Here is a 20,000-nt window from a genome sequence, read left to right as displayed (position 1 = left end):
AGACACAGACACACACACACACACACACACACACACACACACACACACACACACACACACACACACACACACACACACACACACACACACACACACACACAGACACACACACACACACACACATTTACTGAATTGATTGCGACCTGGAACACAGTGTACGAGGGGCCAGATTGAGCTGTTTGTTTTGAGATGATTACTAAACTGAACGGTGTTTCCAGCTTGAATCTGAGCCGGTGTGAGTTGGGCTGGGGCGTCAAACCTTCGTCCTCCTGTGACATCGTCACGGCCAAGGCCACGGACAGCGGCGTGTACTGGTGTCAGTCCAGATACGGAGACAGCAGCAACGTCGTCAACATCACCGTCACCGGTAAGAGGCGTTACTACGATCACAGACACAAACACCAGTACTTCCTTTTAGCGATTGTATCTGTAAATGCATATACTGTATGTAGTCAGACGTCGTCATACTCAGATTCTAGTCAGAAGACGAGTCTGAAACGCTCCATTGGGCTGTGATTGTGGGGCGTGTTTCAACCAAACCAGGAAAGAAAATGCCTCTGCACTCATTGGATAGATCTACAACCAATCAGAGCAACTGATAGACCTACAACCAATCAGAGCAACTGATAGACCTACAACCAATCAGAGCAACTGATAGACCTACAACCAATCAGAGCAACAGATAGACCTACAACCAATCGGTTAGCCTACCGCTAGCTAGTTAACACTACACTCGACAGCAGCTGACGTTAGCCTACCGCTAGCTAGTTAACACTACACTCGACAGCAGCTGACGTTAGCCTACCGCTAGCTAGTTAACACTACACTCGACAGCAGCTGACGTTAGCCTACCGCTAGCTAGTTAACACTACACTCGACAGCAGCTGACGTTAGCCTACCGCTAGCTAGTTAACACTACACTCGACAGCAGCTGACGTTAGCCTACCGCTAGCTAGTTAACACTACACTCGACAGCAGCTGACGTTAGCCTACCGCTAGCTAGTTAACACTAGACTCGACAGCAGCTGACGTTAGCCTACCGCTAGCTAGTTAACACTACACTCGACAGCAGCTGACGTTAGCCTACCGCTAGCTAGTTAACACTACACTCGACAGCAGCTGACGTTAGCCTACCGCTAGCTAGTTAACACTACACTCGACAGCAGCTGACGTTAGCCTACCGCTAGCTAGTTAACACTACACTCGACAGCAGCTGACGTTAGCCTACCGCTAGCTAGTTAACACTACACTCGACAGCAGCTGACGTTAGCCTACCGCTAGCTAGTTAACACTAGACTCGACAGCAGCTGACGTTAGCCTACCGCTAGCTAGTTAACACTAGACTCGACAGCAGCTGACGTTAGCCTACCGCTAGCTAGTTAACACTAGACTCGACAGCAGCTGACGTTAGCCTACCGCTAGCTAGTTAACACTACACTCGACAGCAGCTGACGTTAGCCTACCGCTAGCTAGTTAACACTACACTCGACAGCAGCTGACGTTAGCCTACCGCTAGCTACTTAACACTACACTCGACAGCAGCTGACGTTAGCCTACCGCTAGCTAGTTAACACTACACTCGACAGCAGCTGACGTTAGCCTACCGCTAGCTAGTTAACACTACACTCGACAGCAGCTGACGTTAGCCTACCGCTAGCTAGTTAACACTAGACTCGACAGCAGCTGACGTTAGCCTACCGCTAGCTAGTTAACACTACACTCGACAGCAGCTGACGTTAGCCTACCGCTAGCTAGTTAACACTACACTCGACAGCAGCTGACGTTAGCCTACCGCTAGCTAGTTAACACTACACTCGACAGCAGCTGACGTTAGCCTACCGCTAGCTAGTTAACACTACACTCGACAGCAGCTGACGTTAGCCTACCGTTACCTAGCATCTGGAGTAAACCCGGTTAAAATGCTGACATCTAAACGGTGTAAAAGTGTGACTGTATTTCAACCCAAAAGGGTTACATCAGCGCCATCTACTGGAGAGCCCTGGGCTCGACACATGAGACACAACGCCGAAAAACTCCACAAGGATCCACAAAAATAGAACGAGAAACACACAGACACAGATACACATTTACAGATACAAATCATTCTGCATTTATTCATGAATTATGTTTCACGAGTTGCAAATTCTTATGAGACTGTTTTACCACCATACTAGCCGCTGCTTGACTTTTGTTATTATTTGAGCTAATGACGATGTTTTGGCGTGGGGTTTTTGTGTTTATGGCACTTTAAAAAACGATTTTTTTTTCCATTTTTTTAATGTTTTGGTTACATTTTAGTGTTAGTGATAGTTTTTCTCAATTTTGTGCTTTTTTTTCAACATTTTTGATGCTGTTTTCGATGTTTTTGGCACTTTTTCCCACATTTCTGAAGTTTTTTTTGACGATTTTGGCAATCTCTTTCTGATACTTTGCATATTTCTCAAAAGCTTATGGTGCTTTTTGTGACGTTTTTGACTCATTTGTCAATGTTTTGGGCTTTTTTTGAAGTGTTTGGTGGGGGATTTGGACATTTTTTAACATTTTTTCACGTTTTTTTAAAGACATTTTGGGCGCCTTTTTAAAAAAAAAAGAAAAGTCAGCGCTGGTTGTTAAATAAATACAACTCTCCCAGCACGTGGAGTCAACATGAGAACATTACGGCCTGTAACTGATGCTTTTATGATTAATAGGAGTTTTAAAAGGAAGTGAAGACTTTAAAGGGAAGTGAATGAAGGTCGGTACGATGATTCAAACATTAAGAAACGTTTAACTATTAAAGGAACTACAAACCACAATGACGCAAGTCTGAAAGCATGGCCACAAACTGTTGAGCTCTCTGTTTTAGCTACAGAGTGAGACCTCTCACTGCTGTAACGTCTTTGTTTGGAGTCGCACATGTGCAGTACCTAGGTAAGGACTACTAGCCAGTCAGAAGCAGAGTATGAGGGCGTGCCCTGACAGTACCAAGGTAAGGACTACTAGCCAGTCAGGAGCAGAGTATGAGGGCGTGCCCTGACAGTACCTAGGTAAGGACTACTAGCCAGTCAGAAGCAGAGTATGAGGGCGTGCCCTGACAGTACCTAGGTAAGGACTACTAGCCAGTCAGAAGCAGAGTATGAGGGCGTGTCATGCTAGCAGCTAGGTGAGCATTATAACGTGTGTTCCAAAGCGACCACGTTTGTCTCTGAAGTAAAGGCTGGACTACAATAGAGCTGTTTGGAGCAGTTTGTGAACAGTGTTTTCTGTTGGAGATGGTAAGTCCCTTTGGGGGGGACTTTGGGCTTTTTCACTTTAAAACGTGCACAAAAATATATAACACAATGAAGGAAAGGGGAAAAGCCAAAAAGCATAATATGAGCACTTTAAACATTTGTGTTAATGAAACTAAATCAGCAAAATGAGGAACACACAGAAACTCTCCAACATATTTGTATAAAGTGATTCATTGGATGAAACTGAAAGCGCAGCGCGTAGTTACAGAAATTCAGAGGTCCACGACCATGTGCTGCGACAGCTTGCGGAGCCACCCACTAACTTTTCCTGAACCTAACTAACTGGTTTTACCCTGCACCTTAAAAAGTGATGCCAACTTAATTAGGGTTAGGAAAGAGAGGCTGTCTGATGTTTCTATTTTTTTAATTACATGACAGATGTAGGGTTTCTCCTTCGATTTGCCAGTCCAGTCAGAGAGACTAGAGAGTACCAGGCAAACCGTAACTCGTGTTTTCACGACCTTCTACCCGAGAAAGTGCCCTGGAACGGCAGTCAAAAACGTAACTTACGTGAACTTACTCGTGAACTCGTACCAGATCGTTACCAGATACTTCCAGTTACATTTTGTGACGTCACAACAATGGCGACCCCTGTTGATGCTGTACAGCTGCTGCTGATTAACGGTGAGAAATAGAAATAAATAGACATAAATAGGCAACGTAAAGTAATTCTGCACATTGTAATCAAAACAATACACATACTTTTGTGTACTACTACAGGTTATGTTTATAAATCGCTAGTGTCAGCTAGCGGCTAGCTAACGCTAGCTAGAAGGGTTTTTCGACTTTGCCTGGAACTCTACCAAGTCGTGAGTCGTGACTTGAAGTCGTAACTTGCGGGCTAAAAGTTGTGTCTGGAACGCAGCATAAACAAACAACACGGGACTTACATGTCACTGAAACGTACATCATTTAACTTAGTGGTTTTACCTTGCACGTTGAAAAAGGACGCGCTGGGGTCCTGAACAAGTGTCAGAATTTGTCGAGTTGGGAGTGAGAATGTGTCAGTATTGATGAAGCTGTGTGTGGATGGATGACATGCTGTAGTTTGTCTCTGTGTTGAGGTGGACCGGTGATCCTGCAGAGTCCTGTCCTCCCTGTGACGGAGGGAGAAGACGTCACTCTGCGCTGCATTAAAAGGAACTCGTCCGTCCTCCCAGCTGAGTTCTATAAAGATGGCGTCTACATCGGGAGAGGGCATAAAGGTTATTGGACCCTCCGCCATTTCTCCAGGTCGGGTGAAGGATTCTACAAATGTAAAGTCGGTGATGAAGAGTCTCCACCCAGCTGGATGCTGATGAAAGGTAAACAGTCAAACACTTTACACACTACATGTATGTGTAACTTTCCTGATGGGCCATTTGAATAAATCAATGCTTTCATTGCTTTTTTCGACATTTTCTTGTCAACTTAATAAGTATAAACCATAGAAATCAAATAGATAAAGGCCATTTCCATTCAAATCACTGAGCACAATGGTCAGAGCGTCTACCATTTCCATGGTTATGTAAAAACCTCTGTATAAGCCAACTTCCGGCAACTGGCGGAGCTGAGGTTTTGCAGTAACGGACAAACGAGCAGTAGATTAGTAACGTTACGAGGCAGAGAGCTAGCCGCTAAATGAGTCACATTAACTTCATGCTTCATCCACACAAAGGACTTCCATCCCCAGCTGAGTGACAGCTTTATTCAGCTCGTTTTCTGTGTATAATGTGGGGTAGGCAGTGGTGGAATGTAACGAAGAACTGTACTTAAGTACATTTTTCACGTATCTGTACTTTACTTAAGTACAATCAATAGTGCATACTTACTTCGTTACATTTATCTATACTTTCGTTCCGTTTCCATTTTCTGATCAGTTTGTCCCCCGTGCCAAAATGTCTTCCTTACCGTCACACGTTTGCAGTCCGCAGGCAAGCCTTCAGCAGCGGCCGTCCAGCTCCCGGTGCCGCTCGCGATATTATGAATCCCACTATGGCCACGCCAAGACCCGCCCTTCAATAGCATTTATTGGCCAGGCGCGTACCACTCCCGGTACTACTGCTGCTCCTGTTACTGGTCCCGATACTCTGGGTCATATGTGAAGCATCTATTCTGGGTTAATATACAACCCGTATATATTTATCTTAAAAACACTCCCGGTCCTCCTCAGCTATGAAGCCACGCACTTGTACTCGTTCACTGTCCATGACATTAAGAGAAGTACTTTTACTTTTAATACTTAAAGTACATTTAAAATCAGGTACTTTTTACTTTTACTTAAGTAGGGTTGTCATCATTGTACTTCTACTTTTACTAAAGTAAATATATCTCTGGTTATTTGTACTTTAACGTAAGTACTGAGATTCAGTACTTCCTCCACCACTGGGAATAGGAGGTAAGGTGGAGTTAGCAAGCTAACGTTAGCCAACTAACAAGTTGTCCGCCGGCTGGCTGGCTGGCCGGTTCTGGCCGGTTCTGGTCAGTTCTGGCGTGCTTTCAAGATTTAAGATGCTTTATTGTCATTGTATGAACACGACAAAATTAGATTGGTGGCATTCAGTGTAGCCGCTGGGTCTAACTGTCCACTGACCGGCCGCCGCTCTATCTAACTGTCTGCTGACTGGCCGCCACTGGACCAATGCACCAATGCACCAATGGTCAGGCTGCTCTCCTCCCAGCAAGTTGCGACACAGTTTATGCATGTTGGCATGCCAACTAACATCAATCGCCATATTGTTGTGTACTTATCAAATGACCACGGCAACCAGTTCGATGCCCCTTCTACCCATTTTATTTCTATGGTATGAACGCACTGTAACTCCAGCGTTTGCGTCCCCAGATGACTCTGTGCCGGCCTCTCTCTCGGCATCTCCGGACGTCTCTCAGCTGTTTGAGTACCACCGTCTGTCTCTGAGCTGCGGGACCAACAGCCGATCTCACGGCTGGAGGATCTTCAGAGCAACCAAGCTGGACGGGAAGGAGGGGATGCTGGTGAACTGCAGCGAGAAATGGGGCGACGCTTCGCCTTCTGGCTGCGACATCCACACCGCCAAGAAGACGGACAGCGGCGTGTACTGGTGCGAGTCTCCCGCCAGGCAGCGGAGCAACTCCCTCAGCATCTCTTTTTACGGTACGAGCCATACAAACAACTCCCTCAGCATCTCTTTTTACGGTACGAGCCATACAAACAACTCCCTCAGCATCTCTTTTTTACAGTACGAGGCATACAAACAACTCCCTCAGCATCTCTTTTTTACGGTACGAGCCATACAAACAACTCTCTCAGCATCTCTTTTTTACAGTACGAGCCATACAAACAACTCCCTCAGCATCTCTTTTTATGGTACGAGCCATGCAAACAACTCCCTCAGCATCTCTTTTTACGGTACGAGCCATACAAACAACTCCCTCAGCATCTCTTTTTACGGTACGAGCCATACAAACAACTCCCTCAGCATCTCTTTTTACGGTACGAGCCATGCAAACAACTCTCTCAGCATCTCTTTTTACGGTACGAGCCATACAAACAACTCCCTCAGCATCTCTTTTTACGGTACGAGCCATGCAAACAACTCCCTCAGCATCTCTTTTTACGGTACTGAGCCATACAAACAACTCTCTCAGCATCTCTTTTTACGGTACGAGCCATGCAAACAACTCCCTCAGCATCTCTTTTTACGGTACGAGCCATACAAACAACTCCCTCAGCATCTCTTTTTACGGTACGAGCCATGCAAACAACTCTCTCAGCATCTCTTTTTACGGTACGAGCCATAATAAAAAACAAGTATTATAGGCCGTGATCGCACTTGGCCAGAGCTGGCCCTAGGCAAGATTTGTTTTTATTATTAATTAGAAGTTTTTTTTTTACTACGTTTTTGATGCTTTTTATCAACTTTTTTGTCCTTTCTTTTAGACATTTTTGCCGCTTAATTCAATGGTTTATTTCTTTATTTTAAAATTACTTTTTCAGCGTTTTTAAATTTTTTTTTATAGACATTTCTGTATTTGTTTTGCAGAATTTTTTGACATTCTTGGCGCTTTTTCCTACATACCTCTCGCCGAGGTTTTTAAGTTTTCATCATTTTTCCGATGTTCTCAGGACTCTTTTGTAAACACGGTTTACACCGTATGATTATAATGTAAAACAGATGCTGGCAGCTTCAAAATAGAGTGTGAACATTGCCTAAGTACCAGAGAGGGACTCACAAACACTCCTCTCTCTCTCTCTCTCTCTCTCTCTCTCTCTCTCTCTCTCTCTCTCTCTCTCTCTCTCTCTCTCTCTCTCTCTCTCTCTCCGTGTTCCAGGTACTGATAAAATGATTCTGCAGAGTCCCGGCCGCCCTGTGATGGAGGGAGATAACGTCACGCTGCACTGCAGAACAAACCAAGACTGGGACTCCTTGGCTGATTTCTATAAAGATGGCTCCTTCATCAGGACTGAGCCTGCAGGTCACATGACCATCCACAATGTTTCCAGGTCTGATGAAGGCCTCTACAAGTGTCTCATCAGCAGTGTTGGAGAGTCTCCACCCAGCTGGCTGTTTGTCAGAGGTGAGGACGTTGTGATATATAAACCTGGAGGGCAACGCAGCTTTATCGATTTGAATGTTTTTGGCCCATTTTTCACCATGTTTGTTTGACATTTTGGACTTTTAATACATACATACATACATACATCATGTTTGATGAAAAGAGGCTGTATGGACTAGTGCAGGATGTACATGAATGTAAAGGGAGCTCGATGGTGTTTTAAGCCCCCAACATGGACTTCAAGGCACTAACACTAACATTAACCATTGCCTAATCCTAGTGCCTTCCAGGCAGCGCTGCCTGGAAGATGACATTGGGGGCTTAAAACACCAAACACCGTAAAGGGATGGGCAAAAGTTCAGGATATATATATATATATATATATATATATAGTATTAATAGATCAGATGAAGTGTTTCTGGTTTTAGATGATTACCTGTCCAGGTGTGTGTGTTTCTCAGATCCCCTGAGCGATATGGAGGAAACTTTCTCCTCTGCGTCCTCACCTCTGGCTGTGCTGACGCTGATACGCCACCTGGTGGTCGTCTGTCCGTACTGCATCGCCACCGTCCTGCTGGTGTCCATATGTCGACAGAAGCCGAAAGGTAACTTCTCCAGAGCATCAGGAGCTGTGGTAACAATCTTTTTTTTCCCATTTAACACAAATAACGAGCCCTTTTTTCGTAAAAACGTAAAAACAGAGCTGTTACTGTTGTCTGAATTTGCAGGAAAAACGAGACAACCAAATAGAACGAAACGGTCTAAGTTAGTCTTTTTGCAAAGTCGCTTTTTCGTAAAATGCTTTTTTGAAGAAAGCCATCATGATTCATCAATCAATTAATCAATGTCCCATATAACAACATGCTTCATTTGAAAAAAACAAAAAACAAATAAAATGTTTACGTCCCTCAGCAGGAAGGAAGCAGCGTGTTTCCACGGCGATGTCTCCACCCAGAGAGGACGATGAGGGAGCGGACCGAGCGTATGAAGACGTCATTGCTGACGTCACCACTGAGCATCATTTCTAAACTCTCGCTCTCTCTCTTATGTTTGTCTTTTTCTATTGTTGTCTGTAATGTTGTCTTGTTGTCATGAAGTCCCAAGGTCATATATATATATATATATATATATATATATATATATATATATATATATATATATATATTAAATGTATTTAGGATGGCTTTTAATACGTAGTAGTGGTGTGACAATGTCCCTCTCCTCCTCCTGTTTCTATGTAACCTTTTCTGATTTTACTGTTTTCTATGTTTCAGTCTTTTTATTGTATGATACGTTGTTATATTCTTGGTTCCTGATGTAAAGCTACCTGCTGGTTGAGGTGAAGTGCTGTATGAATATAAATGTTGATTGATTGATTGTTGATTCAGTGAAACCTGAACTGTTTGCTGTCCTGGCTCCTAAATGGTGGAATAAGTTCCCCTTATTAACATCAGGATGGCTGAAAGTCTACACATCTCTTCAGACAGCATCCTGGCTATATATATATATATATATATATATATATATATATATATATATATAAAACATATGAATACCATTGTCTTCTCATATCTATTATCTAAAATAATGCACTTACATGTGGCTCTTTGTAATTTGGCTTATTTGAAGTTAATGTACGTGTTCTTTGTGATTCCTGTTCTGAGTTTGAGGCGTCATGGTTGAATGACTCGCTCTTGGGGGGGATTGCTGTAAATGTTGGGGCTTTGTAAATTATAGAGCGTGGTCTAGACCTCCTCTATCTGTAAAGTGTCTCGAGATAACTCCTGTTATGATTTGATACTATAAATAAAACTGAATTGAAGTCACTTTGAATGTTTCCTTTTGTTTTCTTGATTGTTTTGTAACTTCAAGGCCTGGACAGGGAAAAACTGCAGTTTTATAAAGTATAATGAAAGATGAACGTTTAGTACTGCGGCGACCCCGAGTGGTAGAATCAGAAATGACACCATGTGTTTGTGCAGGTTTGGATTTAAAATGCAAGAGAACACACTACAGATCTACCTTAGTTAGCCTCATGAACCACCCGTCCAGCACGCTAAGTGACACAAATCAAACACACCTGCTGCCATGTTACTTCACCAACAGGTGCATGCTGGTTGTGGCTAACATGCTAAATGCTAACATGCTGATGGATGATCCTCCACATCACGTTCAGACAGGAGAGTTCAACAAACACGCTCTCTGGGATGGATGGTACTGTTCAGAGGAAGGTTGTTAGGTGTGTGTGTGTGTCCGCTAACTGTCTGAGTTTTGTCTCTGTTGTGTTTTCTGTTGGTTTGGACACTCTGTGGTGTGATGTAATGTGTGTGTTGACATGTTAATGATCTTTATTTCATTACCTGAACACACAGTAAACATTGTTTTGTACTTTCTGACCTAAGTTCATTTTTACTTGACTATAATATCGAAATACTCGGTATACGTGCAGTGTAGTGTCCCAAATTCCCCATACGGACTCCTTAATTAATTATGAACCTGCTAAACCATCTGTGCTACCCTAACCCTAATCATCATGCTGTTTAACAGGTGTTAGGTTTAGGGCTTATTTGGGACAATAAACTGCCCGTAAGCCCAAATACAGATTTCTGTAATTCAGTGATGAATTAATTATAAAGGGAGCTGACGTTAAAGACACTGACTGAACTGAGAGCTGAAATACAAACCCTGGAAAAGACACAAAGTTACGCTGATCAATTTCATGAAAAACTACGGAAAATAAGCTTTATTGTTATGATATAAAATATTCAGGATGACAGAGATAGCTGTGGCTGGCAGTAAAGGAGCAATTCACACTGAAAGCAATGATTTCATACTGAATATGTTTAAACCAGAATTATATCAAGACGGCCGGGGGAACTGTTTCTGATCTACGGAGATTTCAGCTTCTTTTCAGATCAGTTCAGAAGTGATGCTCTCTGGTGACGGCGGTGATGTCATTCTCATATTCATCGTCCAATCCCTCCTCAGCCTGGGTGGGTGAGGTAGTCACCGTAGCGACAGGTAGGCCCTTTCCTACAGTCAGAGCAGGTTAGAGACAAAATGGAGATAACTGATCAGCTGAAGAGTTCTGTGAGAGACAACCAAACATCACTGACTCTTCACTACATCTCAGCAGTGTTATAGACTGTCTATTCATGTATATTGTGTTATTACCATATCACTTTCGCATATCCTTCTTCTTACTTTGCACCGGCTTTGTAATGCCTACTTAATCTGTACTTTATGTAGTCTATTGTATTCTGTTTTCTTGTACTATATTGAAACTGTATGTTGTCTTGAACGCTTATGCTTTATTCTTGGCCAGGTCGCTGTTGCAAATGAGAAGCTGTTCTCAACGGCCTACCTGGTTAAATAAAGGTTAAATAAAAATAAAAAATAAGTGTGGTGAGATTGAGATTGATTGTAAGGTCAGTGAATGATTCAGAGTGTTACCTGTTGTCCTGCCTCGATATAGAGACACCATGATGAGAGTGGAGATGCAGTACGGACAGAACACCACCAGGTGGCAGACCAGTCTGATCACAAGGGGGAGGGGGTCTGAGGTTGTGTCAGGGGGCGGAGCTGTTGTTGTGTCAGGGGGCGGCACGGAGCTCGAAGGAGGGCATGTGGTCGTAGGTTTCTCTGTAGAGAGAATCAGCTGTCAGCTGAATATCTGGATGAATGAACTCCTGAAATCAAAGGTAACCTCCTCACCTGTGACAGAGACCCAGCTGGATGGAGACTCTCCAACACTGCTGATGAGACACTTGTAGAGGCCTTCATCAGACCTGGAAACATTGTGGATGGTCATGTGACCTGCAGGCTCAGTCCTGATGAAGGAGCCATCTTTATAGAAACCAGCTGGGAGGTTGGAGGACGTCTTTGTTTTACAGTGCAGAATGAGGTCTTCTCCCTCCGTCACAGGGAGGACAGGACTCTGCAGGATCACTGGTCCATCTGAACACAGAGACAAACTACAGCATGTCATCCATCCACACACAGCTTCATCAATACTGACTCCACAGTCTGATCTTACCAGTGACAGTGATGTTGATGCTGTTACTGGTTGCTCCCTCTCTGGACTCACACCAGTAAACTCCACTGTCCCATGGGAGCATCTAGACTGATGTTACAGGAAGAACCAGCAGGTCTTCCCCAGCCTTCTCCACACTGAGTCCTGGTGTCTCTGATCCTGTTCCTCCTCAGAGTCCATCCAGCAGAGCTGTCGTCCTCCTCACAGCTCAGAGAGACAGACTGTTCTTTAAACATCTGAGAGCTGCTGGGACTCACAGTCAGAGCGGCTGGAGGGATGATGGAGGGTTTAGGAAACACTAAATGACCCCGAGAAGAAAGTCTGAATCCCAAACTTGTTTCATAATATTTGTGTCCTAAATTATGTGATGATGAGCAACAAAAGTGTTTTCACACACACACACACACACTGAATACACACACAAACACACTGAACACACACAGACACACACAAAAACACACACACTCTGAACAGACAATACACACACACACACACACACACATATACACACACACACACACATATACACACAAACACACACGCAGAAAACACACAGACACGCACACACACTGAACAGACACTGAATACACACACACAGACACACCATCACTTGTTGGTCGATGGGATTATCCCCTAAATCATAACCATTTTGTTGAAACCCTGGAAATCCAGAGTTCTGGCGAGAGCACAATTGTGATTAGCTCAGCGAGTCCCTCTGGCATTCAGTAATGATGCTCATTAGCTATGACTTGTAGCCGAGCTGCACCAATCACATCGCTGTATCTGATACAGTATGATGACAGATTAATCTACCAGTTAGCTCCTCTGGTAGCTAACAGTTTAATCTACCAGTTAGCTCCTCTGGTAGCTAACAGGTTAATCTCCCAGTTAGCTCCTCTGGTAGCTAACAGGTTAATCTACCAGTTAGCTCCTCTGGTAGCTAACAGGTTAATCTACCAGTTAGCTCCTCTGGTAGCTAACAGTTTAATCTACCAATTAGCTCCTCTGGTAGCTAAGCGTATGGGGCTCTGGATACGTCACCCCGTGTGTTGTTGTGATTGGTCGTAGTGTTATCCAATTGCGTGCAGGGAGATTTTCAAATGCACTCTTGGTGATGGGTGACTTTCATTACTCGATGCCAGACCCTTAATCCTTTCTGATTTGGGTCTGGATTTCCAGGCTCTTATTTCTATTTTAGATAGGGTTCATTTTCTACTTTTACGAGAGGAAAACAAGGTGCATGGTCGACGAGAAGACAACACGAGGGTTAAGTGTGAAGAGGAAACGTTAGAAAATGGAAGCTGTGTGGTTTAGGATGTCAGAAACTTCAAGTAGAGTACTTCTAAGAATCTGACTGGGGAACATCTTTCTGCCGGATGTAAACCTTGTATGTTCAAACTCGTTGCTTGTCAGGAAATGAACAAAATGCTCATTTGAAAACATTATATTGAGATAATGAAGTCAGACAACATCAACCCGTCCCTGTTTGAATATTAGTAACCCTGTGTACTGTAATATAAAGTGTTGTCAGAGTTTCTACTGACCTTGGTTTGTTGTGCTGCTCAGCAGTGAGGTCAGAACTGAAGAGAAATGAACCTCAGGTTAGTTTGAGCTTTGACTGCAGACAGACAGAACTGGGAGCTCAGAGAAGATGGAGTCCACACTAAATCCTCTCAGCGTCTTCCAGCTTTAACACCAGTTTATTCTGCTTTTCTATCACGCTGCAGCTCCGTTCAATAAGCTCTGACGTTACACCCTTTAACTACAGTTTCTCTGCAGCTGTTGTCACTTCCTGCTCTTAAAGGTTGTTTCAGAGTAAATAAACAACCTGTTCTGAACGTTTTAAACAATGAAGCTAACAATGTGATGACAGAACAGAGTGTACTTACAGATCAGCCATTGCAGAGATGTTTGTTCCATCGTACCTGTTGGTGATGTGACATCAAGCACTTTGAATGTTTGACTCAGAATAGCTAAAACCACCATTTCCTCTTTGGAGGGGGTGGGCGGGGGTGTCACAGCCGTGTGGTTTCCCCTCCTGCAGTTGATAGGACAGTTGGTCTCTTGTGTTAGTTTATAATCAAAGGGGGGGGCGGTAGAGACAGAGAGATACTAGTTAAACCATTTAGAGACAGACAACCCCGTAAACATTCACTGATGGGTATTTTTATTAAAGATATAGATTGTCAGCAGAGGGAATTACCCATCACGGCTATTTGTCGGCTTCTTGAGCCGTGTGTTGCCAATGCTCACATCGGTTTGGAGGCGTACAGGTCCAGAGGGTCCTCAGGGTCTTGGAGGGCGACTGACTGCAGCCAATCACCTTCTCCGCAGAGTGAATGATACGCTGCAGTCTGCCCTTGTCCTTGGCGGTGGCAGCAGAGTACCAGATGTTCTCAATGGACTCGATATAGAAGTGCACCATTATCGTCTTTGGCAGGTTGAACTTCTTCAGCTGCCGCAGAAAGTACATCCTCTGTTGGGCCTTCTTGATGCTCCCACAGCAAATTCCTGTCTTTACATTCAAAATATGTAATGTTTCCCTTCAATTGTAATTGTATGTGATGTTTTAAATACTATATCATTTTCAAAACTTTTCCAGAAAGTAATACAAAATGAACAACCTGTCACGGAATGTCAGGAATGGCTTGGACCCAAATGCAGTTTAGATGATTTATTAAACAAAAATGAAGTACATACCAAAAGTGTCCAGAAAGCAACAGGACAAAAACTAATTCCAGAACAAACAGAACAGGATCTCAAAAACCGGAACTCAGAGACGAAAGGTAGACTCCAGACACGAACACACTCACAGAACACACAGCAACAGAAACGTAATGCTCCCACACAAGACAAAGACAACACAGATACTAAATACACAGGTTAACAAGGACTAACAAGAAACAGGTGACACAACAGGTGAAACAAATCAGGACAGATCAATCAAACAGGCTGGAAAACAAGAGGAGGGACGAACGGAGGAACAAAAAAGTCAAACAGGGCTAGAGAACAGAGGATAGTGGGAACTGGGGACCGTGGGCACTCGGGAACTTGGGACAGAGCCGCTAGGCACTAGGGCACGGGAAACTAGTGGGCAAAGAGGCCTGGGGGAAACTGAGGGCCACTAGGGGAAGCAGAGGGACCACTCGGGACAGGGAACAGAGAGGAACAGCACAGATGGGACCCCGTCTGGGGGTCGGCGGCGAAGGCAGAACCCTTCAGGCAGCTGGCAGAAAAGGAGGTGTCCCTCTGGTGGTCGGCGGCGAAAGCGATGTCTGTCTGGTGGTCGGCGTTGAAAGCGATGTCCTTCAGGCGGCCGGCGGCGAAGGCAGAACCCTTCAGGCGGCCGGCAGCAAAAGCGATGTCCTTCAGGCAGACGGCGGCGAAAGCAGAACCCTTCAGGCGGCCGCCGGCGAAAGCGAATCCCTTCTGAAGGCCGGCGGCGAAGGCGAAACCCCTCAGGAGGCCGGCCGCTAAGGCAGCATCCCTCAGGCGGACAAGCAGGACGGTTAAGGCTGAATCCATTGGGAGACCTGGCGGGCCAGCGAAGACTAAACCCCTCTGTGGGCCAGGCAGGCGACGGGTCAGCTGGGCTGGAGACAGGCGACAAGGTAACAGGAACGGGAGTAGGCGGGTCCACCAACAAGGCAACAGGATCAGAAGTCGGCAACTCCACCGACAGGGTAACTGAAGCAGAAGTCGGCCTGACCGCCGACAAAAGCAAAGTCTCAGGGATGCTGGAGTCGGGCGAAGTCTCAGGGGTACCGGGAAAGGGCATAGTCACTGGGGTGTTGGAGACCGACAAAGTCGCTGGGAGGTCAGTCGACCTAGACTCTGGGAGAGCGGTCCACTCGGGCTCTGGAACGCTGGTCCACTCACAGTCTGGAAGAGTGGTCATCGAAGACTCGACGGCTGGACGTCTGCGGAGGTTCTGGAAGGCTGCTCGGCAACGTTAGAGAGCACGGGCTCAGGTCCATTGGACAACTCGGACTCAGGTCCACTGGAGAGCGGTTGAACCAGTGCATGGCGTCGGGGACCATGTCGACCACGTCCTCTTGCGGCCTCCACGGTTCCCAGAAAATATGGCCAGACGGGTCCCTTCAAAAGACTGCTCAAGGGAGCTGCATGAAGGCGAACTGGACCGTAGATCACCAGCTAGTAATCTAGTGACTTCGGCCTCCTCAGTCCGTCTAGCACATTTAGCTAGGTACTGGAACAAAGTCATATAAGTCTCTGGCTTTCCTCCAGGTGGAGAAACTTCCTGACTGGGAGAAGCAGGCAAAGGGGTAGGCGGGGTCAAAGACAGAGAACCTGTAGCCACAATGCTAGCAGGCCTAGAAGCAGGCAGGCTAGTGGGTGCTAGCTGGCTTGGAATCTGATGAGGAGCTGGTACGTGACTGAGTGAAGCATTGGTGGAGTTAACAGGTTTGACTGACCACAATCCTTTAGTAAGTGGAGGAGCTGGAACAAAAATGAAGCTTGTAACCCAGTTAAGAATAGAGTCCTTTAACCAAGGTTTTTCCAAAACCTTCTTACGAGCCAATGCCAAAAGTGCCTCCTTCTGGCAATCATCATTAGCCTTCCTCCACCAGGCTTTGAGTTCCATAAGTTCACACATAAGGTCATGAAGTTCATCAGAAATCATCTCTGCTGGGTCCATGTTTGGTGGGAGCATTCTGTCACGGTCTGTCAGGAATGGCTTGGACCCAAATGCAGTTTAGATGATTTATTAAACAAAAATGAAATACATACCAAAAGTGTCCAGAAAGCAACAGGACAAAAACTAATTCCAGAACAAACAGAACAGGATCTCAAAAACCAGAACTCAGAAACGAAAGGTAGACTCCAGACACGAACACACTCACAGAACACACAGCAACAGAAACGTAATGCTCCCACACAAGACAAAGACAACACAGATACTAAATACACAGGTTAACAAGGACTAACAAGAAACAGGTGACACAACAGGTGAAACAAATCAGGGCAGAACAATCAAACAGGCTGGAAAACAAAAGACAGGAAGTAATCTAGATAGGACAAGGGAGACAAGACAGACTTCAAAATAAAACAGGAAACAGAACATCACAATCATGACACAACCATAAAAAAAGATGGGGTAACAATTCTTGTTCTATCTTACAAAAACTACAATAACTCTTAACAGGCATGGATTTTGAGACAAACAGGTTTGTAGGATATATATTATGCAATATTTCCAAATGTAATTCCCTCACTAGACAAAGTGAGGGAATTACATTTACATTACATCTTTTTTTGTCTGCTCTGAATAATTGGGTGATGATTCAAGGCGGCTCTTGACAACAAATCCGGTCTAACAAGGTGTACAGAGGGCGGTGGCTTCCAGACGTTTCCAGACTCAAACTAAAAACTAAAACTCACGGACACAAGACGGCAACGGATCAAGACTCTCTCCGCTCTCATGGCTCCATTTCTGCTCCTGTTGCTCATCCTGTCTGAAGCAGCTCCTGGTAAATATCAGCTTTTATCATGAAAAGATTAATGTAGACTTTATTTCTGACCTTTGTTGTTATGACGATTGTGTTTAAAAGAGACAGTTTCAGGTTTTGTAAAGTTTATGAATCCGGTCATGACCAGGGACGACCGGATTGCTCTCCATTATCTTGTTTATTACACGGCTACTTACTAAAAAATCAATAACTTGATCAAATATATTCATTTAACAAAGATTGTTTGGTTTCTGTATTTCACGGTAAGGGAATATGAACGGGTTGTTGCTCTGAAGCCAGGTCGCCCGGCCCGGTAAATGTGATTTAGTCAAGGAGCTACATCGTCATCGGTAGCCATTAGCTCTGTTAGCTCTGTTAGCTCTGTTAGCTCTGTTAGCTCTTCCTGTTTCCTCCTTTCACCCTTTCTCTCCCTTCGTTATCCCGACTCAGTGCACAATGCAAAGCTGTGTAACAAGTAAATGCATTGTTTTAAACAATATCGGGTTTGTGTTTTGTCGAACTTTGTTAGATACTTTAACATATAAAGAACAGTTTCTAACTGAGAAGTTAAAAAAAGGGTTGAGAGAAGGAGACAGAGAGGGAGGGACGGACAGAGTCATTCTTCATTATTCAAATGTAAAACCTTCTGCCATGTCACACCTGTGGAGGCCTTTTTGAAATAAAATGACTTTTTATTATTTATTATTGATTATTATTATTGTTTTTCAGACCTGATTGAGGTAACAGTTGATCCTGGAGATGATGTAACTCTGCCGTGTCAGGCTGCTGATTCCTCCATCAGAGCTGTAGAGTGGACCAGACCTGACCTGGAGCCAGACTACGTCCTCTTATACAGAGATGGACACCTGGATCAAACCCACCAGCATCCATCCTTTAAGGACAGGGTGGACCTGGTGGACAGAGATCTGAAGGACAGAGACGTGTCTTTAATTCTGAAGAATGTGAGCAGCATCGACAACGGGACATACGAGTGTCGAGTTGCATCAGATGGTTCAAGACGTAAAAAGAGAGCCAACATCGACTCTGAGCCAATCAGAACCATCCGTCTGCAGGTTACAGAGCCAGGTGAGTGAGTCTCTCTCAGTGAGTTTTTCTGAGTATCAGGTTGTAGCTGCAGTTTCTAACATCAGAGAGGATGAAGACTGCTACACTATCACATATTTACTGACTCGTATGTTTTATTCATCTTCAGGTTCAAAAAGAGGTCACTCCATGGATAGACACTCAATGAATGATGTCCCTGAAGATGGAAACTCCTCTCCTGGAGGCCGATACTTTGGACTGGCAGCAGCTGTTGCAGGTGGACTGGTTCTTGTAGCTGCTGCAGTGGTTGGTGTCCTGATGTATAAAAGACGTCAGGACAAGAGATCAGGACAACCTGCTGCTGATGATGATGAAGCATCTGACAACTCGGAGAGCTTTTTAAATCATGTCTAGTTTATCAGACAGTAATTTATTTTTTTATTTTTTATTTTTACAGTATAGCCTCCGTACCTTTTGACGGACGTTTCTGTTAATACAAATACGGAAAATTCTGTATTTTTACAATATAGCCTCCGTACCTTTGACGGACGTTTCTGTTAATACAAATACGGAAACATTCTGTAGGTTTACAGTATAGCCTCCGTACCTTTGACGGACGTTTCTGTTAATACAAATACGGAAACATTCTGTATTTTTACAGTATAGCCTCCGTACCTTTGACGGACGTTTCTGTTAATACAAATACGGAAACATTCTGTTGGTTTACAGTATAGCCTCCGTACCTTTGACGGACGTTTCTGTTAATACAAATACGGAAAATTCTGTATTTTTACAGTATAGTCTCCTTACCTTTGACGGAAGTTTCTGTTAATACAAATACGGAAACATTCTGTATTTTTACAGTATAGCCTCCGTACCTTTTGACGGACGTTTCTGTTAATACAAATACGGAAACATTCTTTATTTTTACAGTATAGCCTCCGTACCTTTGACGGACGTTTCTGTTAATACAAATACGGAAACATTCTGTTGGTTTACAGTATAGCCTCCGTACCTTTGACGGACGTTTCTGTTAATACAAATACGGAAAATTCAGTATTTTTTACAGTATAGCCTCCGTACCTTTGACGGACGTTTCTGTTAATACAAATACGGAAACATTCTGTTGGTTTACAGTATAGCCTCCGTACCTTTGAAGGATGTTTCTGTTAATACAAGTACGGAAAATTCTTTATTTTTACAGTATAGCCTCCGTACCTTTGACGGACGTTTCTGTTAATACAAGTACGGAAAATTCTGTATTTTTACAGTATAGCCTCCGTACCTTTGACGGACGTTTCTGTTAATACAAATACGGAAAATTCTGTATTTTTACAGTATAGCCTCCGTACCTTTGAAGGACTTTTCTGTTAATACAAACACGGAAAATTCTGTATTTTTACAGTATAGCCTCCATACCTTTGACGGGCGTTTCTGTTAATACAAATACGGAAAATTCTGTATTTTTACAGTATAGCCTCCGTACCTTTGAAGGACGTTTCTGTTAATACAAATACGGAAAATTATCTATATTTACTGTACATGCTCTGTAAATTTGACACGTTTCTGTTAGTCCACAAAATGGCAAAAACTGATAAATATTGTATTTTTTGACACTCAACCCCCCCCCCCCCTCCCCCCACCCCCCACGTATCTGATTTAGTT

The 20,000-nt window shown here is 44.1% G+C and overlaps 2 protein-coding genes and 1 pseudogene across 7 annotated transcripts in view; 2 read left to right on the top strand and 1 right to left on the bottom strand.

Moving 5' to 3' along the window:
- Nucleotides 1-9,614, top strand: part of LOC144513851 (sialoadhesin-like) — a 16,859-nt gene extending 7,245 nt beyond the window's left edge. For 2 of the 5 annotated variants that reach the window (XM_078245045.1, XM_078245047.1), the window contains exons 4-9: nucleotides 219-367; nucleotides 4,337-4,576; nucleotides 6,094-6,384; nucleotides 7,563-7,808; nucleotides 8,249-8,421; nucleotides 8,700-9,614. In XM_078245045.1, the coding sequence (XP_078101171.1) occupies nucleotides 219-367; nucleotides 4,337-4,576; nucleotides 6,094-6,384; nucleotides 7,563-7,808; nucleotides 8,249-8,421; nucleotides 8,700-8,882 (1,282 nt within the window). In that variant the 3' untranslated portion in view covers nucleotides 8,883-9,614. The remainder of the gene's footprint in view (nucleotides 1-218; nucleotides 368-4,336; nucleotides 4,577-6,093; nucleotides 6,385-7,562; nucleotides 7,809-8,248; nucleotides 8,422-8,699) is intronic. The other 3 variants (XM_078245046.1, XM_078245049.1, XM_078245048.1) reach the window with 3 other exon arrangements.
- Nucleotides 9,615-10,502: 888 nt separating this feature from the next.
- LOC144513849 (high affinity immunoglobulin gamma Fc receptor I-like) lies at nucleotides 10,503-13,810 on the bottom strand (annotated as a pseudogene). Its single transcript, XR_013501182.1, has 6 exons — nucleotides 13,710-13,810; nucleotides 13,365-13,400; nucleotides 11,824-12,088; nucleotides 11,502-11,744; nucleotides 11,241-11,429; nucleotides 10,503-10,820 (listed from the first exon to the last, which is right to left on the bottom strand). The product of XR_013501182.1 is annotated as a high affinity immunoglobulin gamma Fc receptor I-like (transcript).
- A 3,273-nt stretch (nucleotides 13,811-17,083) lies between these two features.
- Nucleotides 17,084-20,000, top strand: part of LOC144513847 (butyrophilin subfamily 1 member A1-like) — a 3,090-nt gene continuing 173 nt past the window's right edge. The window contains exons 1-3 of the mRNA XM_078245043.1: nucleotides 17,084-17,312; nucleotides 18,021-18,377; nucleotides 18,505-20,000. The exon at nucleotides 18,505-20,000 is cut by the window's right edge and continues 173 nt beyond it. Of these exons, the coding sequence (XP_078101169.1) occupies nucleotides 17,264-17,312; nucleotides 18,021-18,377; nucleotides 18,505-18,749 (651 nt within the window). The 5' untranslated portion in view covers nucleotides 17,084-17,263 and the 3' untranslated portion in view covers nucleotides 18,750-20,000. The remainder of the gene's footprint in view (nucleotides 17,313-18,020; nucleotides 18,378-18,504) is intronic.

The sequence above is a fragment of the Sander vitreus genome, unplaced genomic scaffold, assembly GCF_031162955.1.
Source record: "Sander vitreus isolate 19-12246 unplaced genomic scaffold, sanVit1 ctg356_0, whole genome shotgun sequence".
Taxonomy (NCBI): Eukaryota; Metazoa; Chordata; class Actinopteri; order Perciformes; family Percidae; genus Sander; species Sander vitreus.
This window is presented reverse-complemented; position numbering and strand designations above follow the sequence as displayed.